The 16,987-nt window shown below is 42.4% G+C and overlaps 2 protein-coding genes across 4 annotated transcripts; both read left to right on the top strand.

The window, feature by feature from the left end:
- Positions 1–688: 688 nt before the first annotated feature.
- rac3a (Rac family small GTPase 3a) lies at positions 689–9,122 on the top strand. 3 transcript variants are annotated; one of them, XM_071513755.1, is made up of 8 exons: positions 689–759; positions 4,387–4,458; positions 4,556–4,722; positions 5,151–5,180; positions 5,249–5,280; positions 7,405–7,467; positions 7,650–7,809; positions 7,961–8,196. In XM_071513755.1, the coding sequence occupies exons 1-8, from the start codon at positions 725–727 to the stop codon at positions 8,089–8,091; spliced, it is 690 nt and encodes a 229-aa protein (XP_071369856.1). In that variant the 5' UTR covers positions 689–724; the 3' UTR covers positions 8,092–8,196. The 3 variants fall into 3 exon arrangements, with proteins under 3 accessions (XP_071369856.1, XP_071369854.1, XP_071369857.1); XM_071513753.1 differs by lacking the exons at positions 5,151–5,180; positions 5,249–5,280 and having other exon boundaries at positions 4,556–4,673; positions 7,650–7,813; positions 7,961–9,122; XM_071513756.1 differs by lacking the exons at positions 5,151–5,180; positions 5,249–5,280 and having other exon boundaries at positions 4,556–4,673.
- A 2,773-nt stretch (positions 9,123–11,895) lies between these two features.
- LOC139639613 (COP9 signalosome complex subunit 1-like) lies at positions 11,896–16,869 on the top strand (the record flags this gene model as incomplete). Its single annotated transcript, XM_071513749.1, has 5 exons — positions 11,896–12,017; positions 15,056–15,148; positions 16,153–16,334; positions 16,470–16,634; positions 16,734–16,869. Coding segments are annotated over exons 1-5 (609 nt in total), but the record flags the coding sequence as incomplete, so codon positions are not given.
- Positions 16,870–16,987: the final 118 nt, after the last annotated feature.

Genomic DNA, 16,987 nt, shown 5'->3' with positions numbered 1-16,987 from the left:
CCCCCATGCAACCCAATAGGAAGATGAATTATAAAGGAAAAGGTATGCAGAAGTGAAGAATTAAGGTTTTTATTTGCCACATAAATTAAGTTTGAGAGTAGATTTTGTCAGTTAAGTAAGCCAACCACTATATGGTGGTGGTGTGATGTATTAAATGAGCTCATTAGACCTAATTGTTTGGGCTGTAAAATGACACAGCAGTTATATTGGGTCAAATTTGCATGGAAATTACTTCTTACAAATGACAGTAGCTTGCCCTATAAATGTGTTGGCTGTGATCCTTAAATATGTTTGTTCTTTTCCGGAGTAGTTCGTCTGAGGTCGGTGATTAGGCTCAGTTTGCCCCTTTAAATATGTTCGTTCTTTTCCGGAACAGTTCGTCTGGAGCCGGTAACGACTTTCATATCTGCCCTTTAAAATATATTCGTTCTTTTCCTGAGTAGTTCATCTGAGGTCGGTGATTAGGCTCCGTTTGCCCCTTTAAATATGTTCGTTCTTCTCCGAAACAGTTCGTCTGAAACCGATGAGCACGGCTCCGTTTGCCCCTTTAAATATGTTCGTTCTTTTCCGGAACAGTTCGTCAGGAGCCGGCGGTCGCTCAGCTCCGTTTGCCGCTACAGCAGTACCAGCCCACTTCATATCACCGCTAAGAAACTGGAGAGGCAGGTGGCTGATTAAAGCCAGGTTGTAAAACTCTACGTTTGGCTAGCACCACTCTCCGCAAATGCAGGCCATCAAATGCGTTGTCGTGGGCGACGGGTGAGATACTCAGCGTTTGTCTAAGTGAAAATGTCTGTTTTTGTTGCTTTTTTTCGTGTGTGAATTCGCATCTGAGAGAGGGCAATTGTTGCAGGAGGGGCTGGGGCTGGAGAGGGTGAATGTGGGTCGGCGTTCACTACACTGGCATCTTTTACAGCCCTGCCTGTGTGTGTGTGTGAGCGTGGTGTGAATGTGAAGCGCTGTCACACCTTTTTCTACTTTTTTTACTTTAGAATGCTACGAACGCACAGCCTAAAAACAGCACATTTTCTGGTCTAAATCATTCTTTTGTTAAGAAATGTGGGTGGCGGGTTTCTTCAGACTGATTCTTCTTTCGAAAAAGCCAGGTTCTTCTTTCAAAAAAGCCAGTTATTTTTCACTTTTCACACACCATCACTCTGATAGTTTGTACGGCGCGTGCTGTAGAAAAATAGCGCTAAATGGTGAAGCTGCTGCCGGGGTTCTTGTTCTTCTAATGATGTAATGTTGTCACACCTACACAGCAGCCTGTGATGCTTTCACTGGATACACCAAGGGGGGTTTATATAGTAGATCACTGCTGGCGGGATTGCAGCAGTGCAATGTCTTTCCCAAATGCTGTCTTTTGTTGAATCACCTTTTTTGTAATGTGTAGCTGATGGTTTATGGTGGAGGATTAATAATAACCAGGTGCTAAGCATATAGGTAAATTGCACACAGGTGTACAACAGAGCAATCAAGTGTATGTTCAGGGGCATCAAGCTATGGAACCCCCCCCCCCTGTATCTAATAGCATTTGCAAACAAAACTTCCAAACCAGCTTTAATAATTTAATTTTACGTAATTTCTGGGGACAAAATGGTCAATGTGGTAAATCATTAGACAGCTTAGAGCAGTGGTTCTCAACCTTTTACTTATCATGGACCCCTAATTTAGTCCACATTAGAGCCACAGACCCCCATTTGATGAGATTTTGTCTCTGGGACCCAAATCTGAGAATATTTTTTATTGTTGGATATGATTTTGTCCAGAATTCCATGACTATCTGTATTGTAGGTAGAGATAACAGTGAAACTATGATCAAAACAGTCAGTCTTCTACATTCTCTATTGTTCTTGTAAATGAAATAATGAAGTTTAACAATTCATCAATTTGCTGGGGACCCCCTGGAATGCCCTCCAGGACCCCTGGTGGTCCCCGGACCCCACGTTGAGAACCACTGGCTTAGAGGGAATGTTGGCCCTGCTCTCCTGATGATTATATTGATAAAAACGACAAGATCAAATTTGGACTCTCTTAGGTTAGGTGTGGCACTTACCCAACTGATGCCTATGTGTGTGTTAGCGGGCAGAGACACAACCTCATAGGGATTTCAGTTTTGCACTCTCTTGCTCTGGTGTAGCACCTCATTGACAAGGATGTATTTGAGGCTAAACCCACCTAAACTTTACCCACCCCTTTTTTATTTTCAGAATAGTTTACCCATGCAGCATTTTAGGCTGACATGGATCTTAATGACACAAATTCCTGGCATACATCACTAAGTAGTTTAAAACGGATGTTAGTTATGAATGAAGATATGGTCTTTTCAGCTTTAGTATGGAACCTACTATCGCTCAACATAGTGTATCTAAATAGTTAGCGGAGTCTGCTATCACTCAACATAGTGTATGCTAAAGTGTTAGCATGGAGCCTACTATCACTCAACATAGTGTATGCTAAAGTGTTAGCATGGAGCCTACTATCACTCAACATAGTGTATCTAAATAGTTAGCGGAGTCTGCTATCATTCAACATAGTGTATGCTAAAGTGTTAGCATGGAGCCTACTATCGCTCAACATAGTGCATCTAAATAGTTAGCGGAGTCTGCTATCACTCAACATAGTGTATGCTAAAGTGTTAGCATGGAGCCTACTATCACTCAACATAGTGTATGCTAAAGTGTTAGCATGGAGCCTACTATCACTCAACATAGTGTATGCTAAAGTGTGAGTTTCTTATCATCATTGGCGGCTCATCATTAGTCTCCCCTATAAGCCTTGTTCTGATATAGTTTACTGGTCCACAAACACTGTGTAGCTTAGGAATTTTTTTGACTATCTGTGAATAGCTACTGTATCTTAGCGCTTCTTTATCATCCCTCTGCACTCTTCCTGTCCTCTGTCACAATGTCAGTGTCTTTCTTAGTCTTACATCAGGATTGCTCAGGACTATTTCCTCTCCTGCATATGCTATCAGTCAAATATAGTGAAAACACAGGACCAAGAAACTCAAACAGCAGTGTATACATCCATAGCTGTCCTACATATAGGTGTATAACAGGTAAACCTGTCAGGAAACGTAAAAGGATTGTTGCTTCCATTGTTCGTTGCTTTATAATTTTTAACATATCCAACAAAAGTTTCTTTGACTTTAGCTAACTTTAGCTTTTCTAGCTTATCCTTTTTGTATTGCGCCTAATTTCAGTTACCAGGAACTTGTAAAGCTAGGAAGCAAAATAACTTTTGACTCCAATTTCTCCACATAGACAATACATACATAGAACACTAGTTTATGTGTAGATTATAACATGGCGTTTAATTCCCTTGTCTGAGAAGGTCATATTAATGAGTTAAGAAGTCTTTCTGCTGTGGCAGCTAGTTAGCTAACATTAGCAAATTCCCTAACGGCCACCTTCTCTGCCACGTCATGCTAACGTTAACACTAGGGCTGAACAATTAACCACTAATTTGAAATTTTATCGAAATCGCAATATGGCCTACTGCAATTTTCAAATCGCAGGAGGCACAATATTTGTTAAAGGCGAAATGTGTCAAAATAGCATTTTAAAGTAAATATTGTGGTGCTGCAGAGATGTCCTGGCCTACACATCATATTCTACAGACTTAAGAAAACATCTTTGTTTGGTACAGATCCCCGCAAAAATCACACCATAATCATTTTAATACGTTTTTCAATGAAAAAGAGAATAACGATGTAAACATGATCATTCCCTCTAATATCGCAAATCATATCGCAATTGCAATATCAGTCAAAATAATCGCAATTAGATATTTTTTCAAAATCGTTCAGCCCTGGTTAACGCTAATGTTAGCTTGATAACGATAGGAGAGTTTGTTTATGAACCTAACCCTCTGTCTAGGTACCAAATATGGCCCTAAGTGTGCAACTAAGTAATATAGCTACAACATTAACATGAAAGTGTTCTCTTGTCAAGCAAGCAAAACCATTTCTGTGCTAATGAGTATCTAATTTGCATAAACGAAAAACAATTGCACCAGTGACTCAGCAGCAAATCCCACATCACCAACTGTTTTTGCGGGAAGAGCTGAACAACCAGTCATGAACCTCCAAATAGCCATGTGGGGACATCAATGGTTCTTTGTTTAATGGTGGTGTTATACTCTCATATCTTATACTCTCATATTTTTCTCATTGTTATATATTGCATATACATGAATATGTTTGTTGGTTGCCTGTGTTTCTGTACCCTCATTTGCTGTATTATTATTTATATCCTATTCTCTTCTGTATCCTGTTGCTATTTGCTGCTGCAACAGTCCAATTTTTTGAAGTTTCCTCTAATCTATATAAATCTAATGTATGTATTTGTGCATGTGTGTGTTAATGGTCTCTGTCCTCTCCAGTGCGGTGGGTAAGACATGTCTGCTCATCAGCTATACCACCAATGCCTTCCCCGGAGAGTACATCCCCACTGTGTGAGTACTACTGCACACACAACTACACAAATACATGACCTGATATGTGTGTACTGTGTTCACACATGCAGGCTTACGTTTTCGTTGTGTCTCTCAGCTTTGACAACTATTCCGCCAACGTGATGGTGGACGGCAAACCGGTCAACCTGGGCCTCTGGGATACAGCAGGGCAGGAGGACTACGATAGGCTCCGCCCCCTGTCTTACCCTCAGACGGTAACACACACACAACACCACCACCAATCCCCTAACTTCCCTGTCTGTGGTTACTCTTGAGTCCCAATAGATCCCACACCAATCTAAGTGTAAACGCTCAGTTTTCTCAAAAAGAACGATTAAAGCTGCACTAGGCAACTTTGCACTTTTGGCGGCCCCAAGTGGCAGCAGGAGATTACTGATAAAATTTGAAGGACTTCATTACCCAGAAATCCTCTAAGGCACTGTTTCTCAACGTGGGGTCCGGGGACCACCAGGGGTCCTTGAGGGGGTTCCAGGGGGTCCCCAGCAAAATGATGAATTGTTAAACTTCAGCATTATTTCATTTACAAGAAGTTAACACAATTAGAGAATGTAGAAGAATGACTGTTTTGATCATAGTTTCTCTGTTATCTCTCTACCTACAATACAGATAGTCATGGAATTCTGGACAAAATCATATCTAACAATAAAAATATTCTCAGATTTGGGTCAGAGAGACAAAATCTCATCAAATGGGGGTCCGTGGCTCTAATGTGGACTACTTTTGGGGTCCTTGATATGAAAGAGTTTGAGAATCACTGCTCTAAGGTGAGGTAAACTAAATGTCTTCTTAGTGTGTAGTAGGGTGGAGGTGGTGGAAAGGTTCAGCCAGCGTTGGTGATGATTCATCACTTCCCTTGTGGAGAAGATTTCCCTCCAGTGTTCATAAATTTGTGCAATCTGAATCTACTGCGTCTCAATTAGTGGGGATGGGATGCTCTTCTCTGATGCAGCCCCACTTTGTAATTTAGACTAATAAGATGGATGTATTTTTACATAAAAAATCTTGCCTATTACAGCTTTAATTTGTTTTGGCTGAGCTTATTTTAATTGAAATTTATTGTGCCCCTCAAAACTGGGCTAAAGTCTTCAACAACATTATACCGGAAAAATGAATGATTGGCTATGCATGTTGGGTCTTAGGAATACTACATCTCATATAGATGTAGTAGATGTCAAATTCTGGTCCGGAACAAATTCGGTAGCTTTCCTTTTTTTTTTTTTTTTTTTTTTTAACCAGCTTGGCACCTTCCTCGCTGTTTAAAAGCGGCCTTCATCCCCTCCCTGTCCATTGTCGCATAATGGCGGAATCAATGAAGTAAACTTATTAAAGGAATAGTTCACCCAAAACTGAAAATTGTGTCATCATCTACTCCCCCTCATGCCAAATGAAACACAGGTGAAATGTGTTAGTCCATATAACACACAGGGAGGCTGCCAGCACAACTTGGTAGCAGCCTTCTCCAAAACAACTGAAGTCAATGGGGACCTGTTCTTTAGAGTTCCAAAACAAAAACAGCCAAACAATCACACTGTGAATAGAAAGACCTATACACCATTATTTGTTGCAAATCAATCAGCTGTAGTTCAGATTTGCACTAAATGATGGTGTAAATATACTGTAGGTCTTTTTGGAACTCTGAAGAACTGGTCCCCACTGACTTCAGTTGTTTTGGAGAAGGCTGCTATGGAGTTGTGCTGGCAACCTCCCTGTGTGTTATATGGACAAACTTCACCTGTGTTTCAACTGGCATGAGGGGGAGGAGATGATGACAGAATTTTCAGTTTTGGGTGAACTATTCCTTTAAACTAGTAAACTCCTCACTTGTCATTGTGGGACATGTAACCTTCAGCGGGAGAAATATCTGGCTAAGTGACCCTGGTAAGTTTGCTAGGTTTGTCCATGGCTGGCCCCCGTAGAGCAGTGGAGGGAGGGAGAAGTGGCTTTGCAGTGAGTTTATTTACAAATGTGTTGCTGTTTTTGTGTAGTTGGCGAGGAAGGGGAGAGCATTAACTTAGGACAAGGCCTTCACCCTGTCCTCCTTTGCCTTATTTTGAGTCCCTCTCTTCCTATGCCTTACCCTTCACCCTAACAATGAATTCACTCCTCAAAGCCCCCCCCCCCCCTCTGTCTCACGTCTTCCTGCCTCGGCCTAATTTCTTCTCCCCGCGGTTTCCTGTTTTCCAGCGCTCTTTTGTCGTTATCTCCCCAGCCAGCAGTAACCAAACTCCGCTGTCAAATCCCACTGTGAAGCTTCCCGCTGCTACACAGGAAACGAACACGGAGGGCACTTCACACGCATCGTCCAGGTTTTATAGCGGAGGAGAATATCCGCACCGTTAGTTCGAAAAAACAACAGGTTCAGAAACGTACCCCCCAGCCGATTCGGTGTTTTTTAAAAAAGGTGTTTTTGTGCAGCTGAGGTACCACGGCGGCTCTATACGGAGACCTGACTGGCGTCTCTCACCGGGCTGTCTGCCACAGATTGTGTCTGCACCCGCTCGGAATGTCAATGAGGCTGGTGAATGGACTCTCCACTTCACACTTAGTTTGCAGTGTGAAGTTGTTTTTCTAAATTGCCTCTCACCACTTCAGCGCCAGCTCCACTGTATGAAGGTCAGCTGATGGGTTTCGGTGCAGCGCTGTCTGTCTCCTCCACCTCTCCTCGCTTTGTCTCGCTGAGAAACCCTTAATAGGCGCTGTTGTCATTTTGGCGATTTTCATGCTTTCACTTCAGCTGAAGGATTTACACGCTCCTCTGTGGGTTGAAAAAAATTCTACTGTCCTTGGGCTTATATAAAAAAACCCTTTCAGACCGCTTTGGATAAACTCCAAAAGCTGAAAAGAGGCTTTTCTTCGGTCCTGAAAAGTTGACATTTTCATCAGGTTTCCTGTTTTAATGTTCGATTCTCTGTCTCCTCTGCCCAGGACGTCTTCCTGATATGCTTCTCTCTGGTGAGCCCCGCCTCCTTCGAGAACGTCCGAGCCAAGGTCCGAGTCTCAGCTCTGTCTCCCTAGTTAGTTGCACAAAAAAATGATACCAGCCGCCTCCCCAAATGTACAGTTTTTGAATGTGTTTCGCTGCGGATATGTTTGCAACCGCAGACGTGACCGCAGCTTCTGGCGGCATTCTCGCTCACCTTTGACCTTTTGACCTGTGCTGGCCTCTGCAGTGGTACCCAGAGGTGCGCCACCACTGCCCCAACACACCCATCATCCTGGTGGGCACCAAGCTGGACCTGCGGGACGACAAAGACACCATCGAGCGGCTGAGAGACAAGAAGCTCTCGCCCATCACCTACCCCCAGGGCCTGGCCATGGCTAGGGAGATCGGTAGGTAGTGTGTGTGTGTGTATATTTACCTCACCGAATTAGAACATTTCTTTCTCCTGCCCAAACCCTGTTTTTTGTACCCTCTTCCGATCCATACCGGTCGATCAGTTTGCTCCGTCTCCGCATTCTCACGCCCATATCTCATCGGCAGGTTCGGTGAAGTACCTGGAATGCTCCGCCCTGACCCAGCGAGGGCTGAAGACCGTTTTCGACGAGGCCATCCGGGCCGTCCTCTGCCCTCCGCCCGTCAAAAAGAGGGGCAAAAAGTGCACCGTGTTCTGAGGGCGGGGGGGGTGGGGGGTGGAGGAGCTCGAAGACGACGAGAAACCCGACCGGAACAGCGGTCACTTTGGTTACTCTACACATTAGGAACGGGGGGTACTGCCAAACGGGAACTGCTTTGAAACACAGCGGCAATCCACTGTCTGTACAGAAAGGGTTCATCTTATCCGGCCAAAAGCCAGGCTCAAGATCTCAGCCGGTGTGTTGAAGAAGGCACAATTTAAGAATTAAGCCCCCATTTAAGGGTATTTTGATCAATTCTGTGCGATTTATGCCTTAAATCAATTGGATAAACTTCAACGCCTAAACGGTCTGTCTCTTAGATGCGAGGACAGAGACGAGAGAGGGAATTTTCTTATTTTCAAGGGGGATATGCAAAAAAAAAATATTTTGCACCTGTTCAACTCTGCAATTTAAAACACACCCAAAAATGACACGGACTAAATGTATGTTCTCCCTTCACAGACCCTATCCAGAGCTTTTTTTTTTTTAATGCAAGCTGGTGTCAGTGGGTTTATGGACACGGCTTGTTATTTTGCAGTTGTCTTTTTTTTTTTCTTAAATTACCTGCAGAGTTTTGAGTATGTGGCTATGTGAATATGCTTTGTGAATAGCTTCCTCTTTGTTCAGCACTGTAGAATGAAACGCACCACTGACTAATGCTATCACCGTTTTATCCCATTGCTCATTGAAGTTTTTTACCCAAAAAAATCTGTCCAAAGGAGCTCATCAGTAAAGTTACTGAACGGACCAGTAATTAAGGTTTGCCTTACGCCCTGGAAATGCATACAGCGGCCATGTGTATGCATATTGCAACACTGCACTTCTACATGGTATTTAGCAAACAAATATGGTGCTATAGAACCAGGCGTTATTTGGATAAAATGTGTGAGAACGAGATTTTCTCTTGTCCAGTTCCATGGGCGGACCTGCTTTCTACACTTAGCCTGACAGTAACCCTAAAGTACTCAAATTTAGGACAGATGAACAAAATCACTTGTTTACTGTTTTACCTAAAGGAATACACAAAGTTTTTGTCTCGAGAACATAACCAAAATCATCCATGTATCCCCGGTAGATCATTGGCTTCATGCTAACACTTCAGCATACACTATGTTGAGTGATAGTAGGCCACTTACTATCCAAAGTGAGTAGACTGACTTTTCAGTAATTAAAGTTGTTAGTGATTTTATTATATGGCCTGTAGATTCATACATTTTAAAAATGAAATGTCATTAACTCAATATCTGATGTAGCCAGGTTGTTTTGGGACTATTTCAGGTGCGCAACCATGTATTCATCCGCTGTGCATTGATTTTTTGCGGTACGCCGTCTCCTGGCCCACCACCTTCACTTCCTATGGGAATATGGAAAATCGTCCCAATAGTCAGTTCACAACAGTATCTCATTTTTATATCATATTTTGTTAAATTTTACAAATCTCCTACACACAACTACCAGTCTTATCTGCATATCATTTAACATGACTTACCATTTAGCCTAGCCTTTAACATAGCCTACTATCAGTCAACATAATGTATGCTAAAGACTTAGCATGGAGCCTACTATCAGTCAACATAGTGTATGCTAATGTGTTAGCATGGAGCCTACTATCACTCAACATAGTGTATGCTAAAGACTTAGCATGGAGCCTACTATCAGTCAACATAGTGTATGCTAATGTGTTAGCATGGAGCCTACTATCACTCAACATAGTGTATGCTAAAGTGTTAGCATGGAGCCTACTATCAGTCAACATAGTGTATGCTAAAGTGTTAGCATGGAGCCTACTATCACTCAACATAGTGTATGCTAATGTGTTAGCATGGAGCCTACTATCACTCAACATAGTGTATGCTAATGTGTTAGCATGGAGCCTATTATCAGTCAACATAGTGTATGCTAAAATGTTAGCATGGAGCAATGAACCACCAGGGTTAGGGTTAGTGGATGATTTTGGTGTCTATGTTCTCATCACTTAATGGCTACCAATAGCTGACCAATGGGACAAGCTACCAAAAACTTGGTGTACTCATTTAAGCACATTCAACACCTCCCATATCAAACACACACACACCACCCTACCCTCACCAAACATGCTTGTCAAATGTGTATTGATTATTGATAAAGACTGAGTGCCATCCTCAGAGGATTCCTCTGTGGGCCATGCAGCGATAGGAACACGTTTAGGGACCAGGAAGCACAGTCACTTCTAGGATGCCAGTTTGTACATAACAGACCTTTAGAGATCTTACTCGTTTATTGTGGCTCCTGCTTAAATGTAGAATCTGCTTACCACTCCTTGTGATGCCTGCTGAGGGGAAAAAGGTTGACGATGTGCCATTCGTGAAGTGTGTTTTGTGGAACTACCATGCCAAATGTGAAGATCTCACAGGACCCAGACAAAACCCCCTTTAAAGGTTCCCAAGAGGGCATGCATATGCAGTTATGAATGTTTGTTTGGCTCCTTAAAGCATTTATATTGTGCATGCATGCGTGTGTGCGTGTGTGTACTGTATACCTGTTTGCATGTGGATATGTGTGAGGAAATGAGAGAGACTCAGTGAGAGAAAGTGAGACACAAGTGAATAAGGGTTTTTGAGTGAGTTTGTTTAATTCTTTTTCTTTAAATACATGCTCACTGTATGTATTTTAATCACATCTGCAGTCGCCTAATCCACCTAGACAGCAGGAAAACGCTGTTGACCAAGATGCATTTAACACCTAAAGGGAATGGTTTGTTCTGAGTACCTGTTGTAATGTTGCCAAAAACTCACTAAACATGCATAGAAGTACAATAAAGATATGTTTGAATGTATCAAGCTGCAGCTCTTTTTTCCCTATATACATGTGTGTGTGTGTGTGTGTGTGTGAGAGAGAGAGAGAGAGAGAGAGAGTGTGCATGACTATTACATTCCACTCACGTCCCCAATATATCAGTATTCATCTTAATTAAAAAGACACAGAGAGCATATATAATCAAGAGAGTTGACAAGAATCACATGCCATTTGTAGTTCTCTTGGTGGTTCACAATTCCCAGTAAGGGTCCAGCTGAACTCAATAATAAATATTCATAATTTCCCCCATCCACTTGATGCATATTTATGATTAGCATGTTTTGGTATGACGTCTGACTTGACATGCTGCCTTCACGTGCTCCTCATAAGCTCCTACTTCTTCTAGAGTTCAGAAGTCAGAAATACGACTTACATGGTACATTCACATGCTTTTGGTTGGAAATAGTAAGAAAATGGACCTTATAACAAATGCTGATCTTTGGAGGGATGTTGTTTTGTTATAGAAATCAAGAGGCACAGAGCTACTTTGTGCTGCAGCAGCAAAATGAATAGGAGAAAATGAACATCAGACATGTAATTGATGTTTAATTTATCAGTCAAAGGTTGTTGTATATTGTTGATCTATATTGTTACATTTTTGTAGCAATACAAATAAACTCTAGGCTAAATACTATTTACAGCTGTTGTGTCTTCAACTCCAAAAGGGCAACTTGTTATAGTGCGTGACAACTAAAACTTAGTTAATAAAATACATCTCTTTTTTACCATTAACTGCTGATTCGACTTCCATGCGCTCCGCCATTTTTCCCCTCATAACATATCTCCACAATTGAGGTATCATAGAAAATTCCGAATTTCCCAGGTGAATTGCCGACTTTGTTGGTTCGCTTAATTACCATATTTCCGAAAGTACTTGAACGCAGCAACAACCCCACGCCGCCATGTAGGCCCGCCCCCTTATGAATATTAAGAAGTTTACCGGTAGGTCAAGGAGATTCTCGAGCAGACCTGTAGAAGAAGTAGCTCCTGTACACATCACAGACCGTCTTATGTCATATTTCCCACCTGGCGACCTAAAGTCGGAAAACTAGAAGATGCCTTTGCCTGTACAGGTCTTCAACTTCCAGGTAAGCTAGCTATATTCACCATTAGCCTACTGTTTTTGCTACTTCTAACAAGCAGAGATTGTTTCGAAGTCAACACGATTCCGTCTTCTATGTCAGTGGAATAACTAACGTTAGGTGAGTTACGCTACGTTACTAGTATTCCAATTTTAACCATGAGTTAACCAGGTAGCCTTGGTTAGCCTTGGTTTACTGATAGCTATCCCCGTTCCGTTCCGTTTTCTCGTATGGAAAGAGGAGTACGCAAAAATCCTTTCAAAATCTGTCACTGATTCATGTTTCCTTACTTGTCTGCAAACGCACATACCCACTAGAACATAACTGAAGCCCTTTAATGGATAATTGGGAGTTTATGGTAGATTTGGCATATAGACTAGCCACCAAGTAGCATTTTATTTAATTAAAACATTAACTTTTAGAATTGGTTGACATTGCTTGGTACAGCCCTCCACGCTCAGGCAGTATTTTGGTGGAAGAAGACGAAGGAATAACAGGCGGTCCAATTCTAAAAGTGGAAATTTTATTGAAACAAGTACTGTTTGGTGCATTGGATGTGTGCCGAGTTGAAGAGTGACTCCCAAAGATCCGTAAAGGGTGTAAAGTTATGCTGTACAAGGTATATGTTTGGCGATAATCTAGGCTATATAAAACTGTCAGATTTTTAAATGAATTTTGGAGTGACGTTCTCTATACGAGAGAACCGATGGTTAACGTGAAGTTGTTAAGCTAACGGTTAAGGCCTCCATCACTGGCTAACAAGGTTTAACAAAGACAATCGTCCGTTAGGTTAGCCAAAAGGGTAAAACATGTAGTGAGGTTCAGGCACTCTCAAATGTGCTGGAGGCCAACACGTAAAGGAACAAATTTAAGTGTGGTCACACCAGCGTAGCTAACGATAGCTAGCTTTGCTAACGTAACTTCGTGTTGTTTACAGACTGTCACACTGTCTGTAATTTGACAGCTAGCGTTACAGTGTGGGCATACCGTAGTTCTTTTGCAAGCTAGCTACCTTTCTAAACAGTTAAACAGTTTCGAGTGCTATGTGGGCTGAGAGTTTGTCTTTGCTTTAGCCAGTATTACAAAGACAGCGTAACTAGCCCGAATTCCCGATATGTGCCACGCTCTCTGTCCAGCTTATCGGCCTGCTAATAAGCTAACATAGCTATTTGGCTATTAAGTAACCACTGTGCGAGTGTAGTCAAAAATGTTCCCATGCATATCAGCAAACATACATACCTCGTAGAACATAACTTAAGACATTTTGCGAATAATTACTGTACATTGGTAAATTCGGCATACATAAATCCACTGAGCAGCACAATAATTTCAATAAAATTCAATGTTTCAGACTTAAATTGTCTGCTATTCTCACGCTTTCCGCCACCAATACATGTTGGACGGCGGTAACCAGCCGTGTAAACCACAAAAGTTGACATTTTACTGCAACTAAGAACTGCTTAGTTAATCATTTCATGCCGAATTAACCAGAAGAACATTTGCCAAAGGTCTTAGGTCATGTTCTACCAGGTATGTACATTTGATAAGCACGGCAAGATTAAATTGCCAAATTTTGACTGGCGTTTGGCGTCTGTATCGTTTCGGGCTAGCTCTTAACGTTACTTAGTAAGAGATTTTTTTTTTTTATAAACTCTGTCCCCTTTATTTGTCCTTTGGCCATTAAAATAATTTGGATACAATATTAAGTATCTTTTAAATTTGACCATTTTCATCCCAAAAATTACAAGTGTTCAATGTTTCCCCTAGAACTTCCTTCTTGTCAGGGTGGAAAAGCCTCTGACAAGGCATTTAGACCATAAAACTCTCCACTGAAACCCAGAATGACAAAGAAATTCATGCATACTTTTGTGGAACCTGATCAAAATGTCACATTAGAATCAATTCGGGTTGAGGGCTTCCCATAGACAACCAGTGTAGTATTGATCAGTTATACAATAAACAGCCATCACTGACTGGGCGATATCTTTTTTTTTTTTTTTTTTTTTTTTTAATAAATGGCCAAGCCTAGAATCAGTTGGTTGGTGTCCCTCCTCTCAGGACTGGTCATGGTCAGGGCTGGAGGTTAGAGGGCAGGCTGAGGCTGAGGCTGAGGCTCAGGACAGAGGCAGGGCCAGGCAGAGATCAGCCAGCAGCAGCAGTTTTAGTTCAGCCAGCAGCTTGGTGGTTGGTTCCAGCCACTCCTCAGCCACCCAGCGACCAGGCTCTTCCCCCTGGTCCGGCTGTTTGAAGCTCTTCGTAGTACCGGACCCCATGCTCAGCAGCTGCGTCTCTGCCACCTCTCTGCTTGACGAGGTAAAGCATCACCACAAAGAACAGAGCAGGGAGTTCGATCAGTGTTGTAGCTAAAGTCACGACTGATTTACAGTAAACACAAGTTTCCAACTCCGCCCGCCTCCTAGTGGTAATTACAAGTAGGAGGGAATACATTTTTTTTTTTATCAGCTCTGATATCTCCCCTTTGGCGTCACAAATTGCAGAAATATGTCAACACAGGCAGCAACTGCAGAGAATCCATTATGTCAGGCAGCAACTGCAGAGAATCCATTATGTCAGGAGTCAAAGGTAATAAAAGTCAAAATTATCAGATTTTATCACGATACGATTCAATATGCGATACAGCGTTCACGATTCAAGACGATGTAATAAATAAAAAGTCAATGGCAACAAAGTCTGACTGTGCAGAATTCTGTTTATTTCTGAGTCACAAATCTTTCTAGCAATGGCATTGTCTTGCTAGAATGTAAACAATTTAAAAATGTCATTACAAAGTGACAATAATATAATTTGGATGGAGAGCTTGTGGAATTGTGATGGTCAAGAGTCTTATTTGTGATTACTACAGCAGAATAAAATGGAGCTAATATTGCTATTCATTTGTATGCCTCATGGTACGTGCTGTCACGTTTTTGTAATTTGGGATATATTGATTGTCAATATATCTTCCAATCCCTATTATCCAGCTATGGTCTTGATGTCTTGTGGTATCTATCTGCTAACCTCTGTGCCTGCTGTGTTTCTCTCAGGGGTCTGTGGAGCCCATGCAGATTGATGCGGACCCCCAGGACGACCAGCAGAATGCTCTAGACGCCAACTATGTGGTGGAGAACCCAACACTGGTACTGACCTAACTAACTAACTAATACTTTCATATACACACCTTCCATCCTGTTGTTGGCACACAATTTGACTGCCTGCAGGATTGGATTGATCTGACCACAATCTAATTACCATAAGCCACAATAGGCTCTCACTTTGTTCACAGGCAGCTCAACAAGCAGTCCCATGTTTTAGCTGTAAAACTAGGCTTGCTTCATAATTCAGAAATGCCGAAATGCCAGACACAGTGTACACAATATTCTTTATTCCTTATTGGCTCACTAGCTACTGCAACATTAGCAGAATATCATACTCCCATGGGATTATTGCTAGTTTTGTGAAGCAAATAGAACATACAACTAATTATTACTAATTACCTCCTTAACATACAATATCAAGTCATCAAGATAAGGCTACATTTGTAACTTTGCCTCGCTATTCAGTTTGTTGGAACAGAGGTAGGGCTGAACGATTTTGAAAAAATATCTAATTGCGATTATTTTGACTGATATTGCAATTGTGATATGATTTGCGATATTAGAGGGAATGATCATTTTTACAGCATTATTCTCATTTTCATTTAAAAAACGTATTCAAATGATTATGGTGTGATTTTTGCAGGGGATCTGTACCAAACAAAGATGTTTTCTTAAGTCTGTAGAATATGATGTGTAGGCCAGGACATCTCTGCAGCACCACAATATTTCATTTAAAATGCTATTTTGACACATTTCACCTTTAACAAATATTGCACCTCCTGCGATTTGAAAATTGCAGTAGGCCATATTGTGATTTCGATAAAATTTCGATTAATTGTTCAGCCCTAAACAGAGGTGCAATGAATTCTGGTCATTGTAGTTCACTAACTCTCTCTTCTTTTAATAAACTACATCTACTGTATGTGAAACACAAGTGTGGATGCCAGATCAGTCCATCAAAGCACCCCAGATAAATCTAAAACAAAGTGGTCATTGTAATTTAATATTTTCTCATGTCTTTTGTCCCCTCCCTCCCCTGTGCGTAGGACCTGGAGCAGTATGGCACCAGCTACAGCGGACTGATGCGCATCGAGAGGCTCCAGTTCACCGCCGACCACTGCCCTCAGCTCCGCGTCGAGGCCCTCAAGATGGCCCTCACCTTCGTCCAGAGGACCTTCAACGTGGACTCGTACGAGGAGATCCACCGCAAGCTCACCGAGGCCACGCGGTACGCCACGAGTGTGTGTGTGTGTGGAAGTAGATACCGGTGTTTGCGGTTACGTTAGGACCCGCCTTCTGTCAATCAAGTGACATGTGTAACGTGCGTGTTCCCCCCCCCCCCCCCCCCCCCCCCCCCCCGTAGGGAAGCGCAGGGGGTACCGGACACGGTGCCGGAAGCCGGGGCGGCTCCCCCTCCCCTGGACTCAGCCTGGGCCGAGTCCACCAGGAAAAAGGCCCTGCTCAAACTGGAGAAACTGGACACCGACCTGAAGAACTACAAGGGCAACTCCATTAAAGAGAGCATTAGGTACACATGACAGTGGACGGCGTGCTATGAGGTGACCGCTGTAAATCTCTTCTCCCTCCTTCCCTACGTTTACCACCTCTTTCCCTCGTCGTTCCCCAGGAGAGGCCACGACGACTTGGGGGACCACTATCTGGACTGCGGTGACCTCAGCAACGCCCTCAAGTGCTACTCCAGAGCCAGAGACTACTGCACCAGCGCCAAGCATGTCATTAACATGTGTCTTAACGTCATCAAGGTAATAGAATGTTAGTACCCACAGTGTTCCAATGCTGCGTTCATGTCTCATGGGAATAACTAGACTTTAGGTATATGAAAGAGTGACTCTCCAACCACCATGCCCCCAGGTTAGTGTT

Source organism: Centroberyx affinis, unplaced genomic scaffold (genome assembly GCF_046629955.1).
Source record: "Centroberyx affinis isolate AG114_WGS23_722 - 3 ecotype Tasmania unplaced genomic scaffold, CSIRO-AGI_Caff_v1 ptg007483l_1, whole genome shotgun sequence".
In the NCBI taxonomy this organism is placed as follows: domain Eukaryota; kingdom Metazoa; phylum Chordata; class Actinopteri; order Beryciformes; family Berycidae; genus Centroberyx; species Centroberyx affinis.
Note: the sequence above shows the minus strand (reverse complement) of the source record. Positions and strands in the feature narration are given on the sequence as shown.